The 19,653-nt window shown below is 43.2% G+C and overlaps 1 protein-coding gene across 1 annotated transcript in view; it reads left to right on the top strand.

Moving 5' to 3' along the window:
- Nucleotides 1-19,653, top strand: part of lgr6 (leucine-rich repeat containing G protein-coupled receptor 6) — a 115,684-nt gene that overhangs the window by 36,117 nt on the left and 59,914 nt on the right. Inside the window, exon 4 of the mRNA XM_031793365.1 lies at nt 13,687-13,758. Coding sequence (XP_031649225.1) covers nt 13,687-13,758 — 72 coding nt within the window. The remainder of the gene's footprint in view (nt 1-13,686; nt 13,759-19,653) is intronic.

Raw genomic sequence — 19,653 nt, 5'->3', positions numbered from 1 at the left:
GGACAGCTCATAACGGTATCAACCACCGTGTCTTTGATGTGTATGATATAATTTCATTGAAATATTCCATCCATTATGACGAGCCGTCCTCCCCTCAGCAGCCTCCACCGGCCAGATCGTTCTCCAAGATATTCAAATGTTCATAGATGACCAGCAGGTTCAAATAACAATAATAATCACAGTTGTTGTAGAGGGTGCAAAGGTCAGCACCTCAGGAGGAAATATCATTCAGAGTTAGAGACAGCAGGTGCGGTAGAGAGAGACAGTCGAAAACAGCAGGTCTGGGAGAAGGAAGGTGAACAGGTCAGGGTTCCATAGCCTCAGCAGCGTGACCAGATGGACTGGGGACAGCCAGGAGTCATCAGGCCAGGTAGAGAGAGAGAGAGAGAGAGAGACTGTTTATTTATTGTTTATTTCACTTTTGTATATTATCTACCTCACTTGCTTTGGCAATGTTAACACATGTTTCCCATGTCAATAAAGCCCCTTGAATTGAATTGAGAGAGACAGAGAGGCAGAGAGACACCTGATAAGACAGGAGAAATACTCCAGATATAACAGACTAACCCCAGACTCCAGGCACATAGACTATCGTAGCATAGATACTGGAGACTGAGACAGGAGGGGTCAGGAGACACTGTGGCCCCGTCCGACGATACCCGCAGACAGGGCCAAACAGGAAGGATATAACCCACCCACTTTTCCAAAGCACAGCCCCCACACCACTAGAGGGATATCAACAGACCACCAACTTACTACCCTGAGACAAGGTTGAATATAGCCTGCAAAAATCTCCTCCACTGCACGAGCCTGAGGGGGTGCAAAACTGGACAGGAAGATCACGTGTGTGTGTGTGTGATGCTTTGAAAGATGCAGGCTTTGATACGAGATTAGAGAGAAGGAGCTGCCCAGGGGCACGTGTGTGTTTTTAAGAGAAAGCAAGCCTCTGGTAGGCAGTATGGAGAGGTGTTGTATGTACCTGCAGGTAACACCACCGTAATAAAACCGAGGCAGAGAGTGTAGCTCATATGATTCCTGAGTATGAATCTGAGAGTTCTGCTGGTTTAAATTGAGCCAGAGCTTCTGAGAGTAGCTCACAGATACAATATATTTACTAGGACGTTATGGCTCGTGAAGGCCAATTTAATTTGGCACGTGCTTGGTAACCAACAGGACTAATAGTGACATGCTTGGTAACCAACAGGACTAATAGTGACATGCTTGGTAACCAACAGGACTAATAGTGACATGCTTGGTAACCAACAGGACTAATAGTGACATGCTTGGTAACCAACAGGACTAATAGTGACATGCTTGGTAACCAACAGGACTAATAGTGACATGCTTGGTAACCAACAGGACTAATAGTGACATGCTTGGTAACCAACAGGACTAATAGTGACATGCTTGGTAACCAACAGGACTAATAGTGACATGCTTGGTAACCAACAGGACTAATAGTGACATGCTTGGTAACCAACAGGACTAATAGTGACATGCTTGGTAACCAACAGGACTAATAGTGACATGCTTGGTAACCAACAGGACTAATAGTGACATGCTTGGTAACCAACATGGTAACCAACAGGACTAATAGTGACATGCTTGGTAACCAACAGGACTAATAGTGACATGCTTGGTAACCAACAGGACTAATAGTGACAAGCTTGGTAACCAACAGGACTAATAGTGACATGCTTGGTAACCAACAGGACTAATAGTGACATGCTTGGTAACCAACAGGACTAATAGTGACATGCTTGGTAACCAACAGGACTAATAGTGACATGCTTGGTAAACAACAGGACTAATAGTGACATGCTTGGTAACCAACAGGACTAATAGTGACATGCTTGGTAAACAACAGGACTAATAGTGACATGCTTGGTAATCAACAGGACTAATAGTGACATGCTTGGTAACCAACAGGACTAATAGTGACATGCTTGGTAACCAACAGGACTAATAGTGACATGCTTGGTAACCAACAGGACTAATAGTGACATGCTTGGTAAACAACAGGACTAATAGTGACATGCTTGGTAACCAACAGGACTAATAGTGACATGCTTGGTAACCAACAGGACTAATAGTGACATGCTTGGTAACCAACAGGACTAATAGTGACATGCTTGGTAACCAACAGGACTAATAGTGACATGCTTGGTAACCAACAGGACTAATAGTGACATGCTTGGTAACCAACAGGACTAATAGTGACATGCTTGGTAACCAACAGGACTAATAGTGACATGCTTGGTAACCAACAGGACTAATAGTGACATGCTTGGTAACCAACAGGACTAATAGTGGCATGCTTGGTAAACAACAGGACTAATAGTGACATGCTTGGTAAACAACAGGACTAATAGTGAATCAAATCAAATTTATTTATAAAGCCCTTTGTACATCAGCTGATATCTCAAAGTGCTGTACAGAAACCCAGCCTAAAACCCCAAACAGCAAGCAATGCAGGTGTAGAAGCACGGTGGCTAGGAAAAACTCCCTAGAAAGGCCAAAACCTAGGAAGAAACCTAGAGAGGAACCAGGCTATGTGGGGTGGCCAGTCCTCTTCTGGCTGTGCCAGGTGGAGATTATAACAGAACATGGCCAAGATGTTCAAATGTTCATAAATGACCAGCATGGTCAAATAATAATAAGGCAGAACAGTTGAAACTGGAGCAGCAGCACGGCCAGGTGGACTGGGGACAGCAAGGAGTCATCATGTCAGGTAGTCCTGGGGCATGGTCCTAGGGCTCAGGTCCTCTGAGAGAGAGAAAGAAAGAGAGAAGGAGAGAATTAGAGAACGCACACTTAGATTCACACAGGACACCGAATAGGACAGGAGAAGTACTCCAGACATAACAAACTGACCCTAGCCCCCCGACACAAACTACTGCAGCATAATTACTGGAGGCTGAGACAGGAGGGGTCAGGAGACACTGTGGCCCCATCCGAGGACACCCCCGGACAGGGCCAAACAGGAAGGATATAACCCCACCCACTTTGCCAAAGCACAGCCCCCACACCACTAGAGGGATATCTTCAACCACCAACTTACCATCCTGAGACAAGGCCGAGTATAGCCCACAAAGATCTCCTCCACGGCACAACCCAAGGGGTTGTACATCAGCTGATATCTCAAAGTGCTGTACAGAAACCCAGCCTAAAACGCCAAACAGCAAGCAATGCTGGTGTAGAAGCACGGTGGCTAGGAAAAACTCCCTAGAGTTTGCCAACTTCACTGACATTTTCAACCTCTCCCATGACCTCTCCCTCTCCCTGAGTCTGTAATACCAACATGTTTTAAGCAGACCACCATAGTCCCTGTGACCAAGAACACCAAGGTAACCTGCCTAAATGACTACCGACCCGTAGCACTCACATCTGTAGCCATGAAGTGCTTTGAAAGGCTGCTCATGGCTCACATCAACATCATTATCCCAGAAACACTAGACCACCTTCTAAGTTTGCCGATGATACAACAGTGGTAGGCCTGATCAGCGACGAGACAGCCTATAGGGAGGAGGTCATAGACCTGGCCGCGTGGTGCCAGGATAACAACCTACAGAGAGAGAGAGAGAGATGGTAGGTGTGTTACAGGGAGGGTGGGGCGGCAGGGTAGCCTAGTGGTTAGAGAGAATCACCTGGACACATTCACTAACCTCTGGGCTACAGAGAGAGAGATGGTAGGTGTGTTACAGGGACGGTGGGGCGGCAGGGTAGCCTAGTGGTTAGAGAGAATCACCTGGACACATTCACTAACCTCTGGGCTACAGAGAGAGAGATGGTAGGTGTGTTACAGGGAGGGTGGGGCGGCAGGGTAGCCTAGTGGTTAGAGAGAATCACCTGGACACATTCACTAACCTCTGGGCTACACAGAGAGAGAGAGAGAGAGATGGTAGTTGTGTTACAGGGAGGATGGGGCGGCAGGGTAGCCTAGTGGTTAGAGAGAATCACCTGGACACATTCACTAACCTCTGGGCTGCAGAGAGAGAGATGGTAGGTGTGTTACAGGGAGGGTGGGGCGGCAGGGTAGCCTAGTGGTTAGAGAGAATCACCTGGACACATTCACTAACCTCTGGGCTACAGAGAGAGAGAGAGAGAGAGATGGTAGGTGTGTTACAGGGAGGGTGGGGCGGCAGGGTAGCCTAGTGGTTAGAGAGAATCACCTGGACACATTCACTAACCTCTGGGCTACAGAGAGAGAGAGAGAGATATGGTAGGTGTGTTACAGGGAGGGTGGGGCGGCAGGGTAGCCTAGTGGTTAGAGAGAATCACCTGGACACATTCACTAACCTCTGGGCTACAGAGAGAGAGAGAGAGATGGTAGGTGTGTTACAGGGAGGGTGGGGCGGCAGGGTAGCCTAGTGGTTAAAGAGAATCACCTGGACACATTCACTAACCTCTGGGCTACAGAGAGAGAGAGAGAGAGAGAGAGATGGTAGGTGTGTTACAGGGAGGGTGGGGCGGCAGGGTAGCCTTGTTGTTAGAGAGAATCACCTGGACACATTCACTAACCTCTGGGCTACAGAGAGAGAGAGAGAGATGGTAGGTGTGTTACAGGGAGGGTGGGGCGGCAGGGTAGCCTAGTGGTTAAAGAGAATCACCTGGACACATTCACTAACCTCTGGGCTACAGAGAGAGAGAGAGAGAGAGGGAGATGGTAGGTGTGTTACAGGGAGGGTGGGGCGGCAGGGTAGCCTAGTGGTTAGAGAGAATCACCTGGACACATTCACTAACCTCTGGGCTACAGAGAGAGAGAGAGAGAGATGGTAGGTGTGTTACAGGGAGGGTGGGGCGGCAGGGTAGCCTAGTGGTTAGAGAGAATCACCTGGACACATTCACTAACCTCTGGGCTACAGAGAGAGAGAGAGATGGTAGGTGTGTTACAGGGAATCATGGCTGCTGCCGTCTCTGGCTCTGAGTCAATATGTTGTTAATGATCAGACACACCTGTAATTAAAGACATGAGAGGGAGAGAAGAAAGAGCAAGAGAGATACATGTAATTACTAACTAAAATAAATGGAAGAAGTAGTCCTGTAAAGAGAAAAAAATCCTTATACTCTTTCATCTCTTTGCTCTCCCTCTTTGGTGTTCTGCAATCTCACAAAAAAAGCCACTCCCTTGGGGCAATTCTCACAAAGCAACTTCCGCCCGGTAACAAGAGATATTTATGCTGGGGGGTAGACAAATAAATGGGGTGGAAGGTGTGTGTATGTGTTTTAAACGTTGTGTTTTAAACGTTGTGTTTGTGTTATAAACGTTGTGTTTTAAACGTTGTGTTATAAACGTTGTTTTAAACGTTGTGTTTGTGTTATAAACGTTGTGTTATAAACGTTGTTATAAACGTTGTGTTATAAACGTTGTGTTATAAACGTTGTGTTATAAACGTTGTTATAAACGTTGTGTTATAAACATTGTGTTATAAACGTTGTGTTATAAACGTTGTGTTATAAACGTTGTGTTATAAACGTTGTGTTTTAAACGTTGTGTTATAAACGTTGTGTTATAAATGTTGTGTTATAAACGTTGTGTTTTAAACGTTGTGTTATAAACGTTGTGTTATAAACGTTGTGTTGTAAACGTTGTGTTATAAACGTTGTGTTATAAACGTTGTGTTATAAACGTTGTGTTTGTGTTATAAACGTTGTGTTATAAACGTTGTGTTATAAACGTTGTGTTATAAACGTTGTGTTATAAACGTTGTTTGTGTTATAAACGTTGTGTTATAAACGTTGTTATAAACGTTGTGTTTTAAACGTGTTATAAACGTTGTGTTATAAACGTTGTCTTATAAACGTTGTGTTTTAAACGTTGTGTTATAAACGTTGTGTTATAAACGTTGTGTTATAAACGTTGTGTTATAAACGTTGTGTTTGTGTTATAAGCGTTGTGTTATAAACGTTGTGTTATAAACGTTGTGTTATAAACGTTGTGTTATAAACGTTGTGTTATAAACGTTGTGTTTTAAACGTTGTGTTATAAACGTTGTGTTATAAATGTTGTGTTATAAACGTTGTGTTTTAAACGTTGTGTTATAAACGTTGTGTTATAAACGTTGTGTTGTAAACGTTGTGTTATAAACGTTGTGTTATAAACGTTGTGTTATAAACGTTGTGTTTGTGTTATAAACGTTGTGTTATAAACGTTGTGTTATAAACGTTGTGTTATAAACGTTGTTTGTGTTATAAACGTTGTGTTATAAACGTTGTTATAAACGTTGTGTTTTAAACGTGTTATAAACGTTGTGTTATAAACGTTGTCTTATAAACGTTGTGTTTTAAACGTTGTGTTATAAACGTTGTGTTATAAACGTTGTGTTATAAACGTTGTGTTATAAACGTTGTGTTATAAACGTTGTGTTTGTGTTATAAACGTTGTGTTATAAACGTTGTGTTATAAACGTTGTGTTATAAACATTGTGTTATAAACGTTGTGTTATAAACGTTGTGTTTGTGTTATAAACGTTGTGTTATAAACGTTGTGTTTGTGTTATAAACGTTGTGTTATAAACTCTGTGTTATAAACGTTGTGTTGTAAACGTTGTGTTATAAACGTTGTGTTTGTGTTTTAAACGTTGTGTTATAAACGTTGTGTTTGTGTTATAAACGTTGTGTATGTGGATCAGTCTCTCCTTCCTTCTCTCTAACTCTCCATTCTGCTCTCTGTCATTTCCCTCTATTTCTCTCTCTCTAACTCTGCCTTCTTCTCACCCTTTCCATCTCTCTCTTTCTCTCTCCCATTCTTTTTAACTTCCTCTCCCTTCCTTCTCCCTTTCTCTACCCCTTCTTCTATCTTAGTGCTTTCACACAGGAATCAGGGTATGTTGTCTGTAAAAACACGTTTCTTTCAAAGAGCCCTATTGTTACCTCAGTTTTGTCACCACTAGCCTTTTATATAGCTATTCCTTTTGCCGGGAAGGAGCAAGAGACATTCAACTTTGACCCTGTTGTCACGACCGTTGTCATGGTATCCTGACAGCTGCCTGTTCTTAATTCCTCTGTTTAAATTCAGATGTTCCACTGCTTTTGTTTTTTCACATTTCACTTCAACAGGAAGTTAGCCGCCTGCCGTAGCCTACTGGTAAATCATTTGTAAATAATTGCCATGTCTTTTCCTGTTATGGTCAATAAATAGTTGGCTACTCAAAGCGTTGTCAGATATGATCTGCTCGTCTAATTATATGAGCTGGATAGATATTTGTTAACGCAGGTCCTAGGAAACATTATGAGACCAATAATATTTATTTTCTAAAGAATAGAATAGAATATTTTGAATTTAATTATGTTACTGGTATGTGCTGCACCATGCAAATGAAATCAATAGTTCTTCTTTAGTTCATTAAACAGACAGTAGACAGCCTACCTTGGCCTGGCCACAGTCAACACACATAGGGCCTAGATTTTATAGTGAGAAATTATCATGGAAAACAACAAAATAAAAATAAATAATAAGTTTCCCATACAACTTGAGTGTCAATAAATGTGTGGAACCACTGTCATAAAACCAAGAGGTTTTCAGGCCGTGTCCGTGTCCGTTTTTCAATCATGTAAAGATATTTGAAAACACTCTGTGGGATGATGGCAGAACGTTGCTCTTTTGATCCGTGCTGGACGTGATCTATCGAGTGCTTTCTCCTCTTTCAAATTCCCCAACAGTTATTTTGGCTGAAGACAGATAAACTATGACTCGCTAATAGGCTAAGTTAGTAACTTATTCATATTAACTCATCATTAACTATAACCGGGGCGGCAGGGTAGCCTAGTGGTTAGAGCTAGTTGGACTAGTAACCGGAAGGTTGCCAGTTCAAACCCCCGAGCTGACAAGGTACAAATCTGTCGTTCTGCCCCTGAACAGGCAGTTAACCCACTGTTCATAGGCCGTCATTGAAAATAAGAATTTGTTCTTAACTGACTTGCCTCGTTAAATAAAGCTACAAAAAATGTATTTCCTAAATATAAGGCCCTTTAAACATTTGCTTTTCAAAGTCAAGAAGAAAAGACTAAATGCCAGTATACATTCCCCCAGGCTAAATGCCAGTGTTCATTCCCCCAGGCTAAATGCCAGTGTTCATTCCCCCAGGCTAAATGCCAGTATACATTCCCCCAGGCTAAATGCCAGTATACACTCCCCCAGGCTAAATGCCAGTATACATTTCCCCAGGCTAAATGCCAGTGTTCATTCCCCCAGGCTAAATGCCAGTGTTCATTCCCCCAGGCTAAATGGAAGTATACATTCCCCCAGGCTAAATGCCAGTATACACTCCCCCAGGCTAAATGCCAGTATACATTTCCCCAGGCTAAATGCCAGTGTTCATTCCCCCAGGCTAAATGCCAGTGTTCATTCCCCCAGGCTAAATGGAAGTATACATTCCCCCAGGCTAAATGCCAGTGTACATTCCCCCAGGCTAAATGCCAGTGTTCATTCCCCCAGGCTAAATGCCAGTGTTCATTCTCCCAGGGCTAAATGCCAGTATACATTCCCCCAGGCTAAATGCATTTATGTGCAAATAGGAAAGAATAGCTCAAGGACAGAACTACAGACATTTAAATGGAGAGGATAAATGTATTTAAAGCTCTGTGATTGACAAGTACAAGTTTGATGTCGGACAACAATAGAATGTTTATGATTTAATGCCAAAGACGGTAAGATGAAAGACGCCATTAACACAGGGGGGGGCGGGACTTTAAAACACACCAATCATGACTGGGTCGGTTGGTAGAAACAGAAGGACAGGCTTTGTTGCCGGCAACACCTTTTAAAAGGATAAAAAGAAAATGAGACAAAAAGTTGTCGGAATAACATCTTGGTACGAAACGTATGTCTCTCTCCCTCTCCCTCTAATTCTGCCTTCTTCTCCTACTTTCCCTCTCTCTCTCTGTCTCCCCTCAATTCCTCTTCCTTCACTCTTTCTTTCTCCCTATAATTCTGCCTTCTTCTCCTACTTTCTCTCTCTCTCTGTCTCCCCTCAATTCCTCTTCCTTCTCTCTCTTTCTTTCTCCCTCTAATTTTGCCTTCTTCTCCTACTTTCCCTCTCTCTCTCTGTCTCCCCTCAATTCCTCTTCCTTCTCTCTCTTTCTTTCTCCCTCTTTTGTGGCTGTGTCCTCTCCGTGTCTCAGCCAGGTGAATGCCTCGTCTCTCTCTCTTTGTGCTAAAGAAAAGCAAAAGAGGAAGAGAGAAAGAGAGAGTGAGTTCAGAAACAAAGGAGCGATGCCTCGCCCAGGATGTCTGGAGTGTGTGAGAGAAAGAGAAGAGAAAAAGCTAAACATTTTCTTTAGAGGAAGAATGAGGGGAGGATGGCATTGTGTCCTCCTTCCTGTGGCATTGTGTGTGTGTGTGTGTGTGTGTGTGTGTCCTTTCAGACGCTATAGAAGGTAAACACATAGGCTTTGACACTTTGACTGCCTTGTCATTGTAGTGGAAATATCTTATCAGTCTGTCCTGTTATTTATATAGAGCATCAGTCTGTCCTGTTATTTATATAGAGCATCAGTCTGTCCTGTTATTCACATACAGCATCAGTCTGTCCTGTTATTTATATAGAGCATCAGTCTGTCCTGTTATTCACATACAGCATCAGTCTGTCCTGTTATGCACATACAGCATCAGTCTGTCCTGTTATTCATATAGAGCATCAGTCTGTCCTGTTATTCACATACAGCATCAGTCTGTCCTGTTATTCACATACAGCATCAGTCTGTCCTGTTATGCACATACAGCATCAGTCTGTCCTGTTATTCACATACAGCATCAGTCTGTCCTGTTATTCACATACAGCATCAGTCTGTCCTGTTATTCACATACAGCATCAGTCTGTCCTGTTATGCACATACAGCATCAGTCTGTCCTGTTATTCACATACAGCATCAGTCTGTCCTGTTATGCACATACAGCATCAGTCTGTCCTGTTATGCACATACAGCATCAGTCTATCCTGTTATGCACATACAGCATCAGTCTGTCCTGTTATGCACATACAGCATCAGTCTGTCCTGTTATGCACATACAGCATCAGTCTGTCCTTGTAATGGGTGCGTATTGGTGGCAGGGAAGTCAGGTTCAGGAGAACCAACTTTGTATAAACGGAGTTGTTTAATAAGTGCTCACAAAACATTAAAAACAATATATACATATATATATACAAAATAAATACATAAATATATATATATACAAAATAAATACATAAATATATATATATATATACAAAATAAATACATAAATATATATATATATACAAAATAAATACATAAATATATATATATATACAAAATAAATACATAAATATATATATATACAAAATAAATACATAAATATATATATATATACAAAATAAATACATAAATATATATATATATACAAAATAAATACATAAATATATATATATACAAAATAATACATAAATATATATATATATACAAAATAAATACATAAATATATATATATATACAAAATAAATACATAAATATATATATATATACAAAATAAATACATAAATATATATATATACAAAATAAATAAATAAATATATATATATATATATACAAAATAAATAAATAAATATATATATATATACAAAATAAATACATAAATATATATATATACAAAATAAATACATAAATATATATATATACAAAATAAATACATAAATATATATATATACAAAATAAATACATAAATATATATATATATACAAAATAATAAAGTGGGTACAAAAACCCGTCGCACACCGACACATAACTAGCACAAACATACAATCAAACAATCACCGACATGGACATGAGGGGAAACAGAGGGTTATTAAATACACAACATGTAATTGATGGGATTGGAACCAGGTGTGATACAAGACAAGACAAAACCAATGTAAAATGAAAAATGGATCAGTGATGGCTAGAAGGTCTGTGACGTCGACTGCCGAACATGGAGAGGGACCGACTTTGGCAAAGTCGTGACAGTACCCCCCCCCCCCCGACGCGCAGCTCCAACAGCGTGTCGACACCGACCTCGGTGGGCGAGGCGCAGGGCGATCCGGATGGAGACGGTGGAACTCTCGCAGCATAGAAGGATCCAACACGTCCTCAACCGGAACCCAGCTTCTCTCCTCCGGACCATACCCCTCCCAGTCCACGAGGTACTGAAGGCCCCTCGCCCGACGTCTCGAATCCAATATGGAACGAACAGAGTATGCCAGGGCCCCCTCGATTTCCAGAGGGGGCGGAGGAACCTCCCACACCTCAGATTCCTGGAGCAGGCCAGCCACCATTCCTGGAGCACCACCAGCCACTCAGGACTTTAAATGGCCCCACAAACCGCGGACCCAGCTTCCGACAGGGCAGGCGGAGGGGCAGGTTTCGGGTTGAGAGCCAGACCCGGTCCCCTGGTGCGAACACCGGGGCCGCACTGCGGTGACGGTCTGCGCCAACTTTCTGGCGCAGCACGGCGCGCTGAAGGTGAACATGGGCGACGTCCCAGGTTTCCTCCACGCGCCAGAACCAGTCATCCACCGCAGGCGCCTCGGTCTGACTCTGATGCCAAGGAGCCAGAACCGGGCCTCCCGGGTGGCGCAGTGCCATCAGGGATAGCTGTGCCATCAGAGTCCCTGGGATCGCGCCCAGGCTCTGTCGTAACCGGCCGCGACCGGGAGGTCCGTGGGGCGACGCACAATTGGCCTAGCGTCGTCCGGGTTAGGGAGGGTTTGGCCGGTAGGGAAATCCTTGTCTCATCGCGCACCAGCAACTCCTGTGGCGGGCCAGACTCAGTGCGCGCTAACCAAGGTTGGCAGGTGCACGGTGTTTCCTCCAACACATTGGTGCGGCTGGCTCCCGGGTTGGATGCGCGCTGTGTTAAGAAGCAGTGCGGCTTGGTTGGGTTGTGTATCGGAGGACGCATGACTTTCAACCTTCGTCTCCTGGGTGCTCCTCGTCTCCTGCCTCAGATGGTAGAGGCGCTTACCCGCCACTCTACCCTTGGGTGGGTGGTCGAAGACTGCCCGGAAACGGCAGGTGAACTCCTCAAACTGGTCCAACGCCGCATCTCCCTCTCTCCATACGACGTTGGCCCACTCCAGGGCTTTCCCGGTGAGGCACGAGACAAGGGCGGACACCCTCTCACGGTCCGATGGAGCTGGGTGGACCGTAGCCAGATAGAGGTTTAATTGAATGAGGAACCCCAGGCAGTTGGCAGAACCCCAGGCAGTTGGCAGATCACACTGGGTTCAGGTGGTAAAGGGGCGCTCAGGAGAGTCCCCGGTTGTGCTGGTGGAGGCGCTGGAAGATCTCCCTGTCTCTACCAGCAGTCTGTTGTCTGGACAACGCGGTCCATGGCGGCACCAAGATGGTAAAGTAAAACTGTATGCACCTGCTCCTCCACCTCAATGGCTCTTCTCCTGCTGACTCCATAGTACGGGTGATCAAGTTCATATTTATATCCAAAAACCTCAGTTTACATTGGCGCCATGTTCAGAAATGCCTCCAAAACATCCGGAAAAATTGCAGAGAGCCACATCAAATAACAGAAATACTCATCATAAACTTTGATGAAAAATACATGTTTTACATAGAACTAAAGATAAACTTGTTCTTAATGCAGATTTTTAAAAAAGCTTTACGGCAAAAGCACAATATTCAATAATCTGAGAACAGCGTTCTGCCACAATACAGTTACCCGCAAGTTGTGGAGTCAACAAAAGTCATAAATAGCATTATAAATCTTCACTTACCTTTGCTGATCTTCATTGGAAGGCACTCCCAGGACTCCCACTTCGTTTTACGTCAATATTTATGCCCAAATAGCTCCGTTTTGTTTGCGCGTTTAGTTCACTATTCCAAAGGCACAATGCGCGAGCGCAAAATCCAGACGAAAAGTCAAAAGAGTTCCATTAAATTTAGTAAAAACATGTCAAACGATGTTTCCAATCAATCCTTAGGGTCTTTTTATAATAAATCTCAATAGCGTATTCATTACGGAGGTAAAAGAAGGCACTGCGTGACCGCACAGTAAACAACTGATTGGCCTCAGCCTAGTCGACTTGTTGAAACAGCTCTTATTTGACACCCTTCCACAATAGAAGCCTCAAACAACTTTCTAAAGACTGACATCTGCTGGAAGCCTTGGGAAGTGCAATCTGGCCCCATAGACACAGCATATTGGATAGGCAATCACTTAAATGAAACTACAAACCTCAGATTTCCCACTTCCTGGTTGGATTTGTTTCAGGAGTTCTGTGTTTTCTATCCAATACTGCTAATTATATGCGTATATTAGCATCTGGGACTGAGTAGCAGGCAGTTTACTCTGGGCACCATATTCATCCAAGCGACTCAATACTGTCCCCCAGTCACCAAGAAGTTAAAGGACTGGACCGATGAAATGAAAGTGTTTTCATAGGTATATTGTCTCTGAGTTACGAGTTCACTGTGTGTGTGTGGTGCTTCAACAATACCCTCACACACACCTTGTCAGGTCAGACTAGGGGAGAAATGGAGTGTGTCTGGGTTATGGGCCTGGTGGTGTGAAAGAAAAGATAACAAGGGAGAGAAAGAGGAAAAAGAAGACTTCTCTCTCTCTCTCTCTCTCTCTCTCTCTTTATTCCTTCTCCCTATCTTTTCTTTCCTTCCTCACTCTATCCCTCTGTCAATTATTTTGATTAAAAATCTGTAAAATTACCCCTCTCTCTCTCTCAGGGATCTTAGCATGAACAGCATCAGTGAGCTGCAACCCAGAGTCTTCCACAGCCTGCACCTGCTGACAGAACTGTGAGTACCACACACACACACACACACACACACACATGCACACACATACAGAACTGTGTATACCACACCCCACACACACAGAACTGAGTATATCATACACACACACACTTTGAGCTTTGAGAACCACACACACATAGAGAACTGTGCTATGTCATGTCAGTAGAGCAGCTATAGAGTGTGTTATGTCATGTCAGTAGAGCAGCTATAGAGTGTGTTATGTCATGTCAGTAGAACAGCTATAGAGTGTGTTATGTCATGTCAGTAGAACAGCTATAGAGTGTGTTATGTCATGTCAGTAGAACAGCTATAGAGTGTGTTATGACAGTAATTAGAACAGCTATAGAGTGTGTTATGACAGTAATTAGAACAGCTATAGAGTGTGTTATGACAGTAAGTAGATCAGCTATAGAGTGTGTTATGTCACATCAGTAGATCAGCTATAGAGTGTGTTATGACAGTAATTAGATCAGCTATAGAGTGTGTTATGTCACATCAGTAGATCAGCTATAGAGTGTGTTATGACAGTAAGTAGATCAGCTATAGAGTGTGTTATGTCACATCAGTAGATCAGCTATAGAGTGTGTTATGTCACATCAGTAGATCAGCTATAGAGTGTGTTATGTCACATCAGTAGATCAGCTATAGAGTGTGTTATGTCACATCAGTAGATCAGCTATAGAGTGTGTTATGTCACATCAGTAGATCAGCTATAGAGTGTGTTATGTCACATCAGTAGATCAGCTATAGAGTGTGTTATGACAGTAATTAGAACAGCTATAGAGTGTGTTATGACAGTAATTAGAACAGCTATAGAGTGTGTTATGTCAGTAGAACAGCTATAGAGTGTGTTATGTCATGTCAGTAGAGCAGCTATAGAGTGTGTTATGTCATGTCAGTAGAACAGCTATAGGGTGTGTTATGTCATGTCAGTAGAACAGCTATAGAGTGTGTTATGTCATGTCAGTAGAACAGCTATAGAGTGTGTTATGTCATGTCATTAAGTAGAGCAGCCCAGCAGATGGCCCTGCCTGAATAAACATGGTTGCACCCTGAGGGGCTTGTGTGCTTTTAACTGATCCTTCCTGCTGCTTTCTCTGCTATTGCCTGTCACCAGGTGTGTGTTTGTCTGTCTATGAATGTCTGTGTATGTGGCAGACTAGCTTTGTGTAATCGAGTATGTCTTGTCTGGATTGAACCATGGAAATCACTACAATATGTGTATTTTTATTTCACCTTTATTTAACTAGGCAAGTCAGCGAAGAACAAATTCTTATTTTCAATGACAGCCTAGGAACAGTGGGTTAACTGACTGTTGTCAGCTCGGGGGTTTGAACTTGCAACCTTCCGGTTACTAATCCAACACTCTAACCACTAGGCTACCCTGCCGCCTCTACACTCTAACCACTAGGCTACCCTGCCGCCTCTACACTCTAACCACTAGGCTACCCTGCCGCCTCTACACTCTAACCACTAGGCTACCCTGCTGCCCGTGTGGTTAGTGTCCGTCCTGAGATTGGAAGGTTGGGAGTTTAGAAGAGTCATACCAAAGATTGTCAAAATGGGACCTGATGCGTCTCTGCTTGGCACTCAGAATTAAGGAGATAGATTGGGGGGTGAGGCCCTGTGAAAGACTAGCGTCCTGTCCAGGGGTGGTTGTTGTACATCAAGCTGCCTCAAGCTACAGAACCAAGAAATAGGCTCCCGAGCGTATGAGCTCTTCTGGCAATCACAACACCACATCATACTTTAGAACCAAGCCAAGGCAATCACAACACCACATCATACTTTAGAACCAAGCCAAGGCAATCACAACACCACATCATACTTTAGATCCAAGCCAAGGCAATCACAACACCACATCATACTTTAGATCCAAGGCAATCACAACACCACGTCATACTTTAGATCCAAGCCAAGGCAATCACAACACCACATCATACTTTAGATCCAAGCCAAGGCAATCACAACACCACGTCATATTTTAGATCCAAGCCAAGGCAATCACAACACCACATCATACTTTAGATCCAAGCCAAGGCAATCACAACACCATGTCATACTTTAGATCCAAGCCAAGGCAATCACAACACCACATCATACTTTAGATCCAAGGCAATCACAACACCACGTCATACTTTAGATCCAAGCCAAGGCAATCACAACACCACATCATACTTTAGATCCAAGCCAAGGCAATCACAACACCACGTCATACTTTAGATCCAAGCCAAGGCAATCATAACACCACGTCATACTTTAGAACCAAGCCAAGGCAATCACAACACCACATCATACTTTAGATCCAAGCCAAGGCAATCACAACACCACGTCATACTTTAGATCCAAGCCAAGGCAATCACAACACCACCTCATACTTTAGATCCAAGCCAAGGCAATCACAACACCACATCATACTTTAGATCCAAGCCAAGGCAATCACAACACCACGTCATACTTTAGATCCAAGCCAAGGCAATCACAACACCACATCATACTTTAGATCCAAGCCAAGGCAATCACAACACCACATCATACTTTAGATCCAAGCCAAGGCAATCACAACACCACATCATACTTTAGATCCAAGCCAAGGCAATCACAACACCACATCATACTTTAGATCCAAGCCAAGGCAATCACAACACCACATCATCACAACACTGATCCACTGATCTGTAATCCCTCTCATTAACTACTTTGATCGCGGCGTCTCTTCTACCCTCACCATCACGCACCTCTCAATCAAACAAGTCAATTACTCCTATTACCGCTCCGACAAAGAGTTTACAGGTCTACACCTCACCAACCATATCAAAGTCACTGTGGCTTGAAACGCCTGGGCCACAATCTGTGTTTAACTTCCTTCATCTTCTATCAGTTTCCTGTCTGTGTGTCTCTGTGTTTAACTTCCTTTATCTTCTATCAGCCTCAGCTTGTCTGTGTGTCTCTGTGTTTAACTACCTTCTATCAGTCTCCTGTCTGTGTGTCTCTGTGTTTAACTATCTTCTATCAGTCTCCTGTCTGTGTGGCTCTGTGTTTAACTACATTCTATCAGTCTCCTGTCTGTGTGTCTCTGTGTTTAACTACCTTCTATCAGTCTCCTGTCTGTGTGTCTCTGTGTTTAACTACCTTCTATCAGTCTCCTGTCTGTGTGTCTCTGTGTTTAACTACCTTCTATCAGCCTCCTGTCTGTGTCTCTGTGTTTAACTACCTTCTATCAGTCTCCTGTCTGTGTGTCTCTGTGTTTAACTACCTTCTATCAGCCTCCTGTCTGTGTCTCTGTGTTTAACTACCTTCTATCAGTCTCCTGTCTGTGTGTCTCTGTGTTTAACTACCTTCTATCAGCCTCCTGTCTGTGTCTCTGTGTTTAACTACCTTCTATCAGTCTCCTGTCTGTGTCTCTGTGTTTAACTACCTTCTATCAGTCTCCTGTCTGTGTGTCTCTGTGTTTAACTACCTTCTATCAGTCTCCTGTCTGTGTCTCTGTGTTTAACTACCTTCTATCAGTCTCCTGTCTGTGTCTCTGTGTTTAACTACCTTCTATCAGCCTCCTGTCTGTGTCTCTGTGTTTAACTACCTTCTATCAGTCTCCTGTCTGTGTGTCTCTGTGTTTAACTACCTTCTATCAGTCTCCTGTCTGTGTCTCTGTGTTTAACTACCTTCTATCAGTCTCCTGTCTGTGTCTCTGTGTTTAACTACCTTCTATCAGCCTCCTGTCTGTGTGTCTCTGTGTTTAACTACCTTCTATCAGCCTCCTGTCTGTGTGTCTCTGTGTCTAACTACCTTCTATCAGTCTCCTGTCTGTGTCTCTGTGTTTAACTACCTTCTATCAGTCTCCTGTCTGTGTGTCTCTGTGTTTAACTACCTTCTATCAGTCTCCTGTCTGTGTCTCTGTGTTTAACTACATTCTATCAGTCTCCTGTCTGTGTCTCTGTGTTTAACTACCTTCTATCAGTCTCCTGTCTGTGTGTCTCTGTGTTTAACTACCTTCTATCAGTCTCCTGTCTGTGTCTCTGTGTTTAACTACCTTCTATCAGTCTCCTGTCTGTGTCTCTGTGTTTAACTACATTCTATCAGTCTCCTGTCTGTGTCTCTGTGTTTAACTACCTTCTATCAGCCTCCTGTCTGTGTCTCTGTGTTTAACTACCTTCTATCAGTCTCCTGTCTGTGTGTCTCTGTGTTTAACTACCTTCTATCAGTCTCCTGTCTGTGTCTCTGTGTTTAACTACCTTCTATCAGTCTCCTGTCTGTGTGTCTCTGTGTTTAACTACCTTCTATCAGTCTCCTGTCTGTGTGTCTCTGTGTTTAACTACCTTCTATCAGTCTCCTGTCTGTGTCTCTGTGTTTAACTACCTTCTATCAGTCTCCTGTCTGTGTCTCTGTGTTTAACTACATTCTATCAGTCTCCTGTCTGTGTCTCTGTGTTTAACTACCTTCTATCAGCCTCCTGTCTGTGTCTCTGTGTTTAACTACCTTCTATCAGTCTCCTGTCTGTGTGTCTCTGTGTTTAACTACCTTCTATCAGTCTCCTGTCTGTGTCTCTGTGTTTAACTACCTTCTATCAGTCTCCTGTCTGTGTCTCTGTGTTTAACTACATTCTATCAGTCTCCTGTCTGTGTCTCTGTGTTTAACTACCTTCTATCAGTCTCCTGTCTGTGTGTCTCTGTGTTTAACTACCTTCTATCAGCCTCCTGTCTGTGTCTCTGTGTTTAACTACCTTCTATCAGTCTCCTGTCTGTGTGTCTCTGTGTTTAACTATCTTCTATCAGTCTCCTGTCTGTGTCTCTGTGTTTAACTACCTTCTATCAGTCTCCTGTCTGTGTCTCTGTGTTTAACTACCTTCTATCAGTCTCCTGTCTGTGTCTCTGTGTTTAACTACCTTCTATCAGTCTCCTGTCTGTGTGTCTCTGTGTTTAACTACCTTCTATCAGTCTCCTGTCTGTGTCTCTGTGTTTAACTACATTCTATCAGTCTCCTGTCTGTGTGTCTCTGTGTTTAACTACCTTCTATCAGCCTCCTGTCTGTGTGTCTCTGTGTTTAACTACCTTCTATCAGTCTCCTGTCTGTGTGTCTCTGTGTTTAACTACCTTCTATCAGCCTCCTGTCTGTGTGTCTCTGTGTTTAACTACATTCTATCAGTCTCCTGTCTGTGTCTCTGTGTTTAACTACCTTCTATCAGTCTCCTGTCTGTGTGTCTCTGTGTTTAACTACCTTCTATCAGTCTCCTGTCTGTGTCTCTGTGTTTAACTACCTTCTATCAGCCTCCTGTCTGTGTGTCTCTGTGTTTAACTACCTTCTATCAGTCTCCTGTCTGTGTCTCTGTGTTTAACTACCTTCTATCAGTCTCCTGTCTGTGTGTCTCTGTGTTTAACTACCTTCTATCAGTCTCCTGTCTCTGTGTCTCTGTGTTTAACTACCTTCTATCAGTCTCCTGTCTGTGTGTCTCTGTGTTTAACTACCTTCTATCAGTCTCCTGTCTGTGTCTCTGTGTTTAACTACCTTCTATCAGTCTCCTGTCTGTGTGTCTCTGTGTTTAACTACCTTCTATCAGTCTCCTGTCTGTGTCTCTGTGTTTAACTACCTTCTATCAGCCTCCTGTCTGTGTGTCTCTGTGTTTAACTACCTTCTATCAGTCTCCTGTCTGTGTCTCTGTGTTTAACTACCTTCTATCAGTCTCCTGTCTGTGTGTCTCTGTGTTTAACTACCTTCTATCAGTCTCCTGTCTGTGTCTCTGTGTTTAACTACCTTCTATCAGTCTCCTGTCTGTGTGTCTCTGTGTTTAACTACCTTCTATCAGTCTCCTGTCTGTGTCTCTGTGTTTAACTACCTTCTATCAGTCTCCTGTCTGTGTGTCTCTGTGTTTAACTACCTTCTATCAGTCTCCTGTCTGTGTGT

This window comes from Oncorhynchus kisutch, linkage group LG17, assembly GCF_002021735.2.
Source record: "Oncorhynchus kisutch isolate 150728-3 linkage group LG17, Okis_V2, whole genome shotgun sequence".
NCBI lineage: Eukaryota > Metazoa > Chordata > Actinopteri > Salmoniformes > Salmonidae > Oncorhynchus > Oncorhynchus kisutch.
The sequence above is the reverse complement of the archived record's forward strand: the minus strand, read 5'-3'. Positions and strand labels throughout refer to the sequence as shown.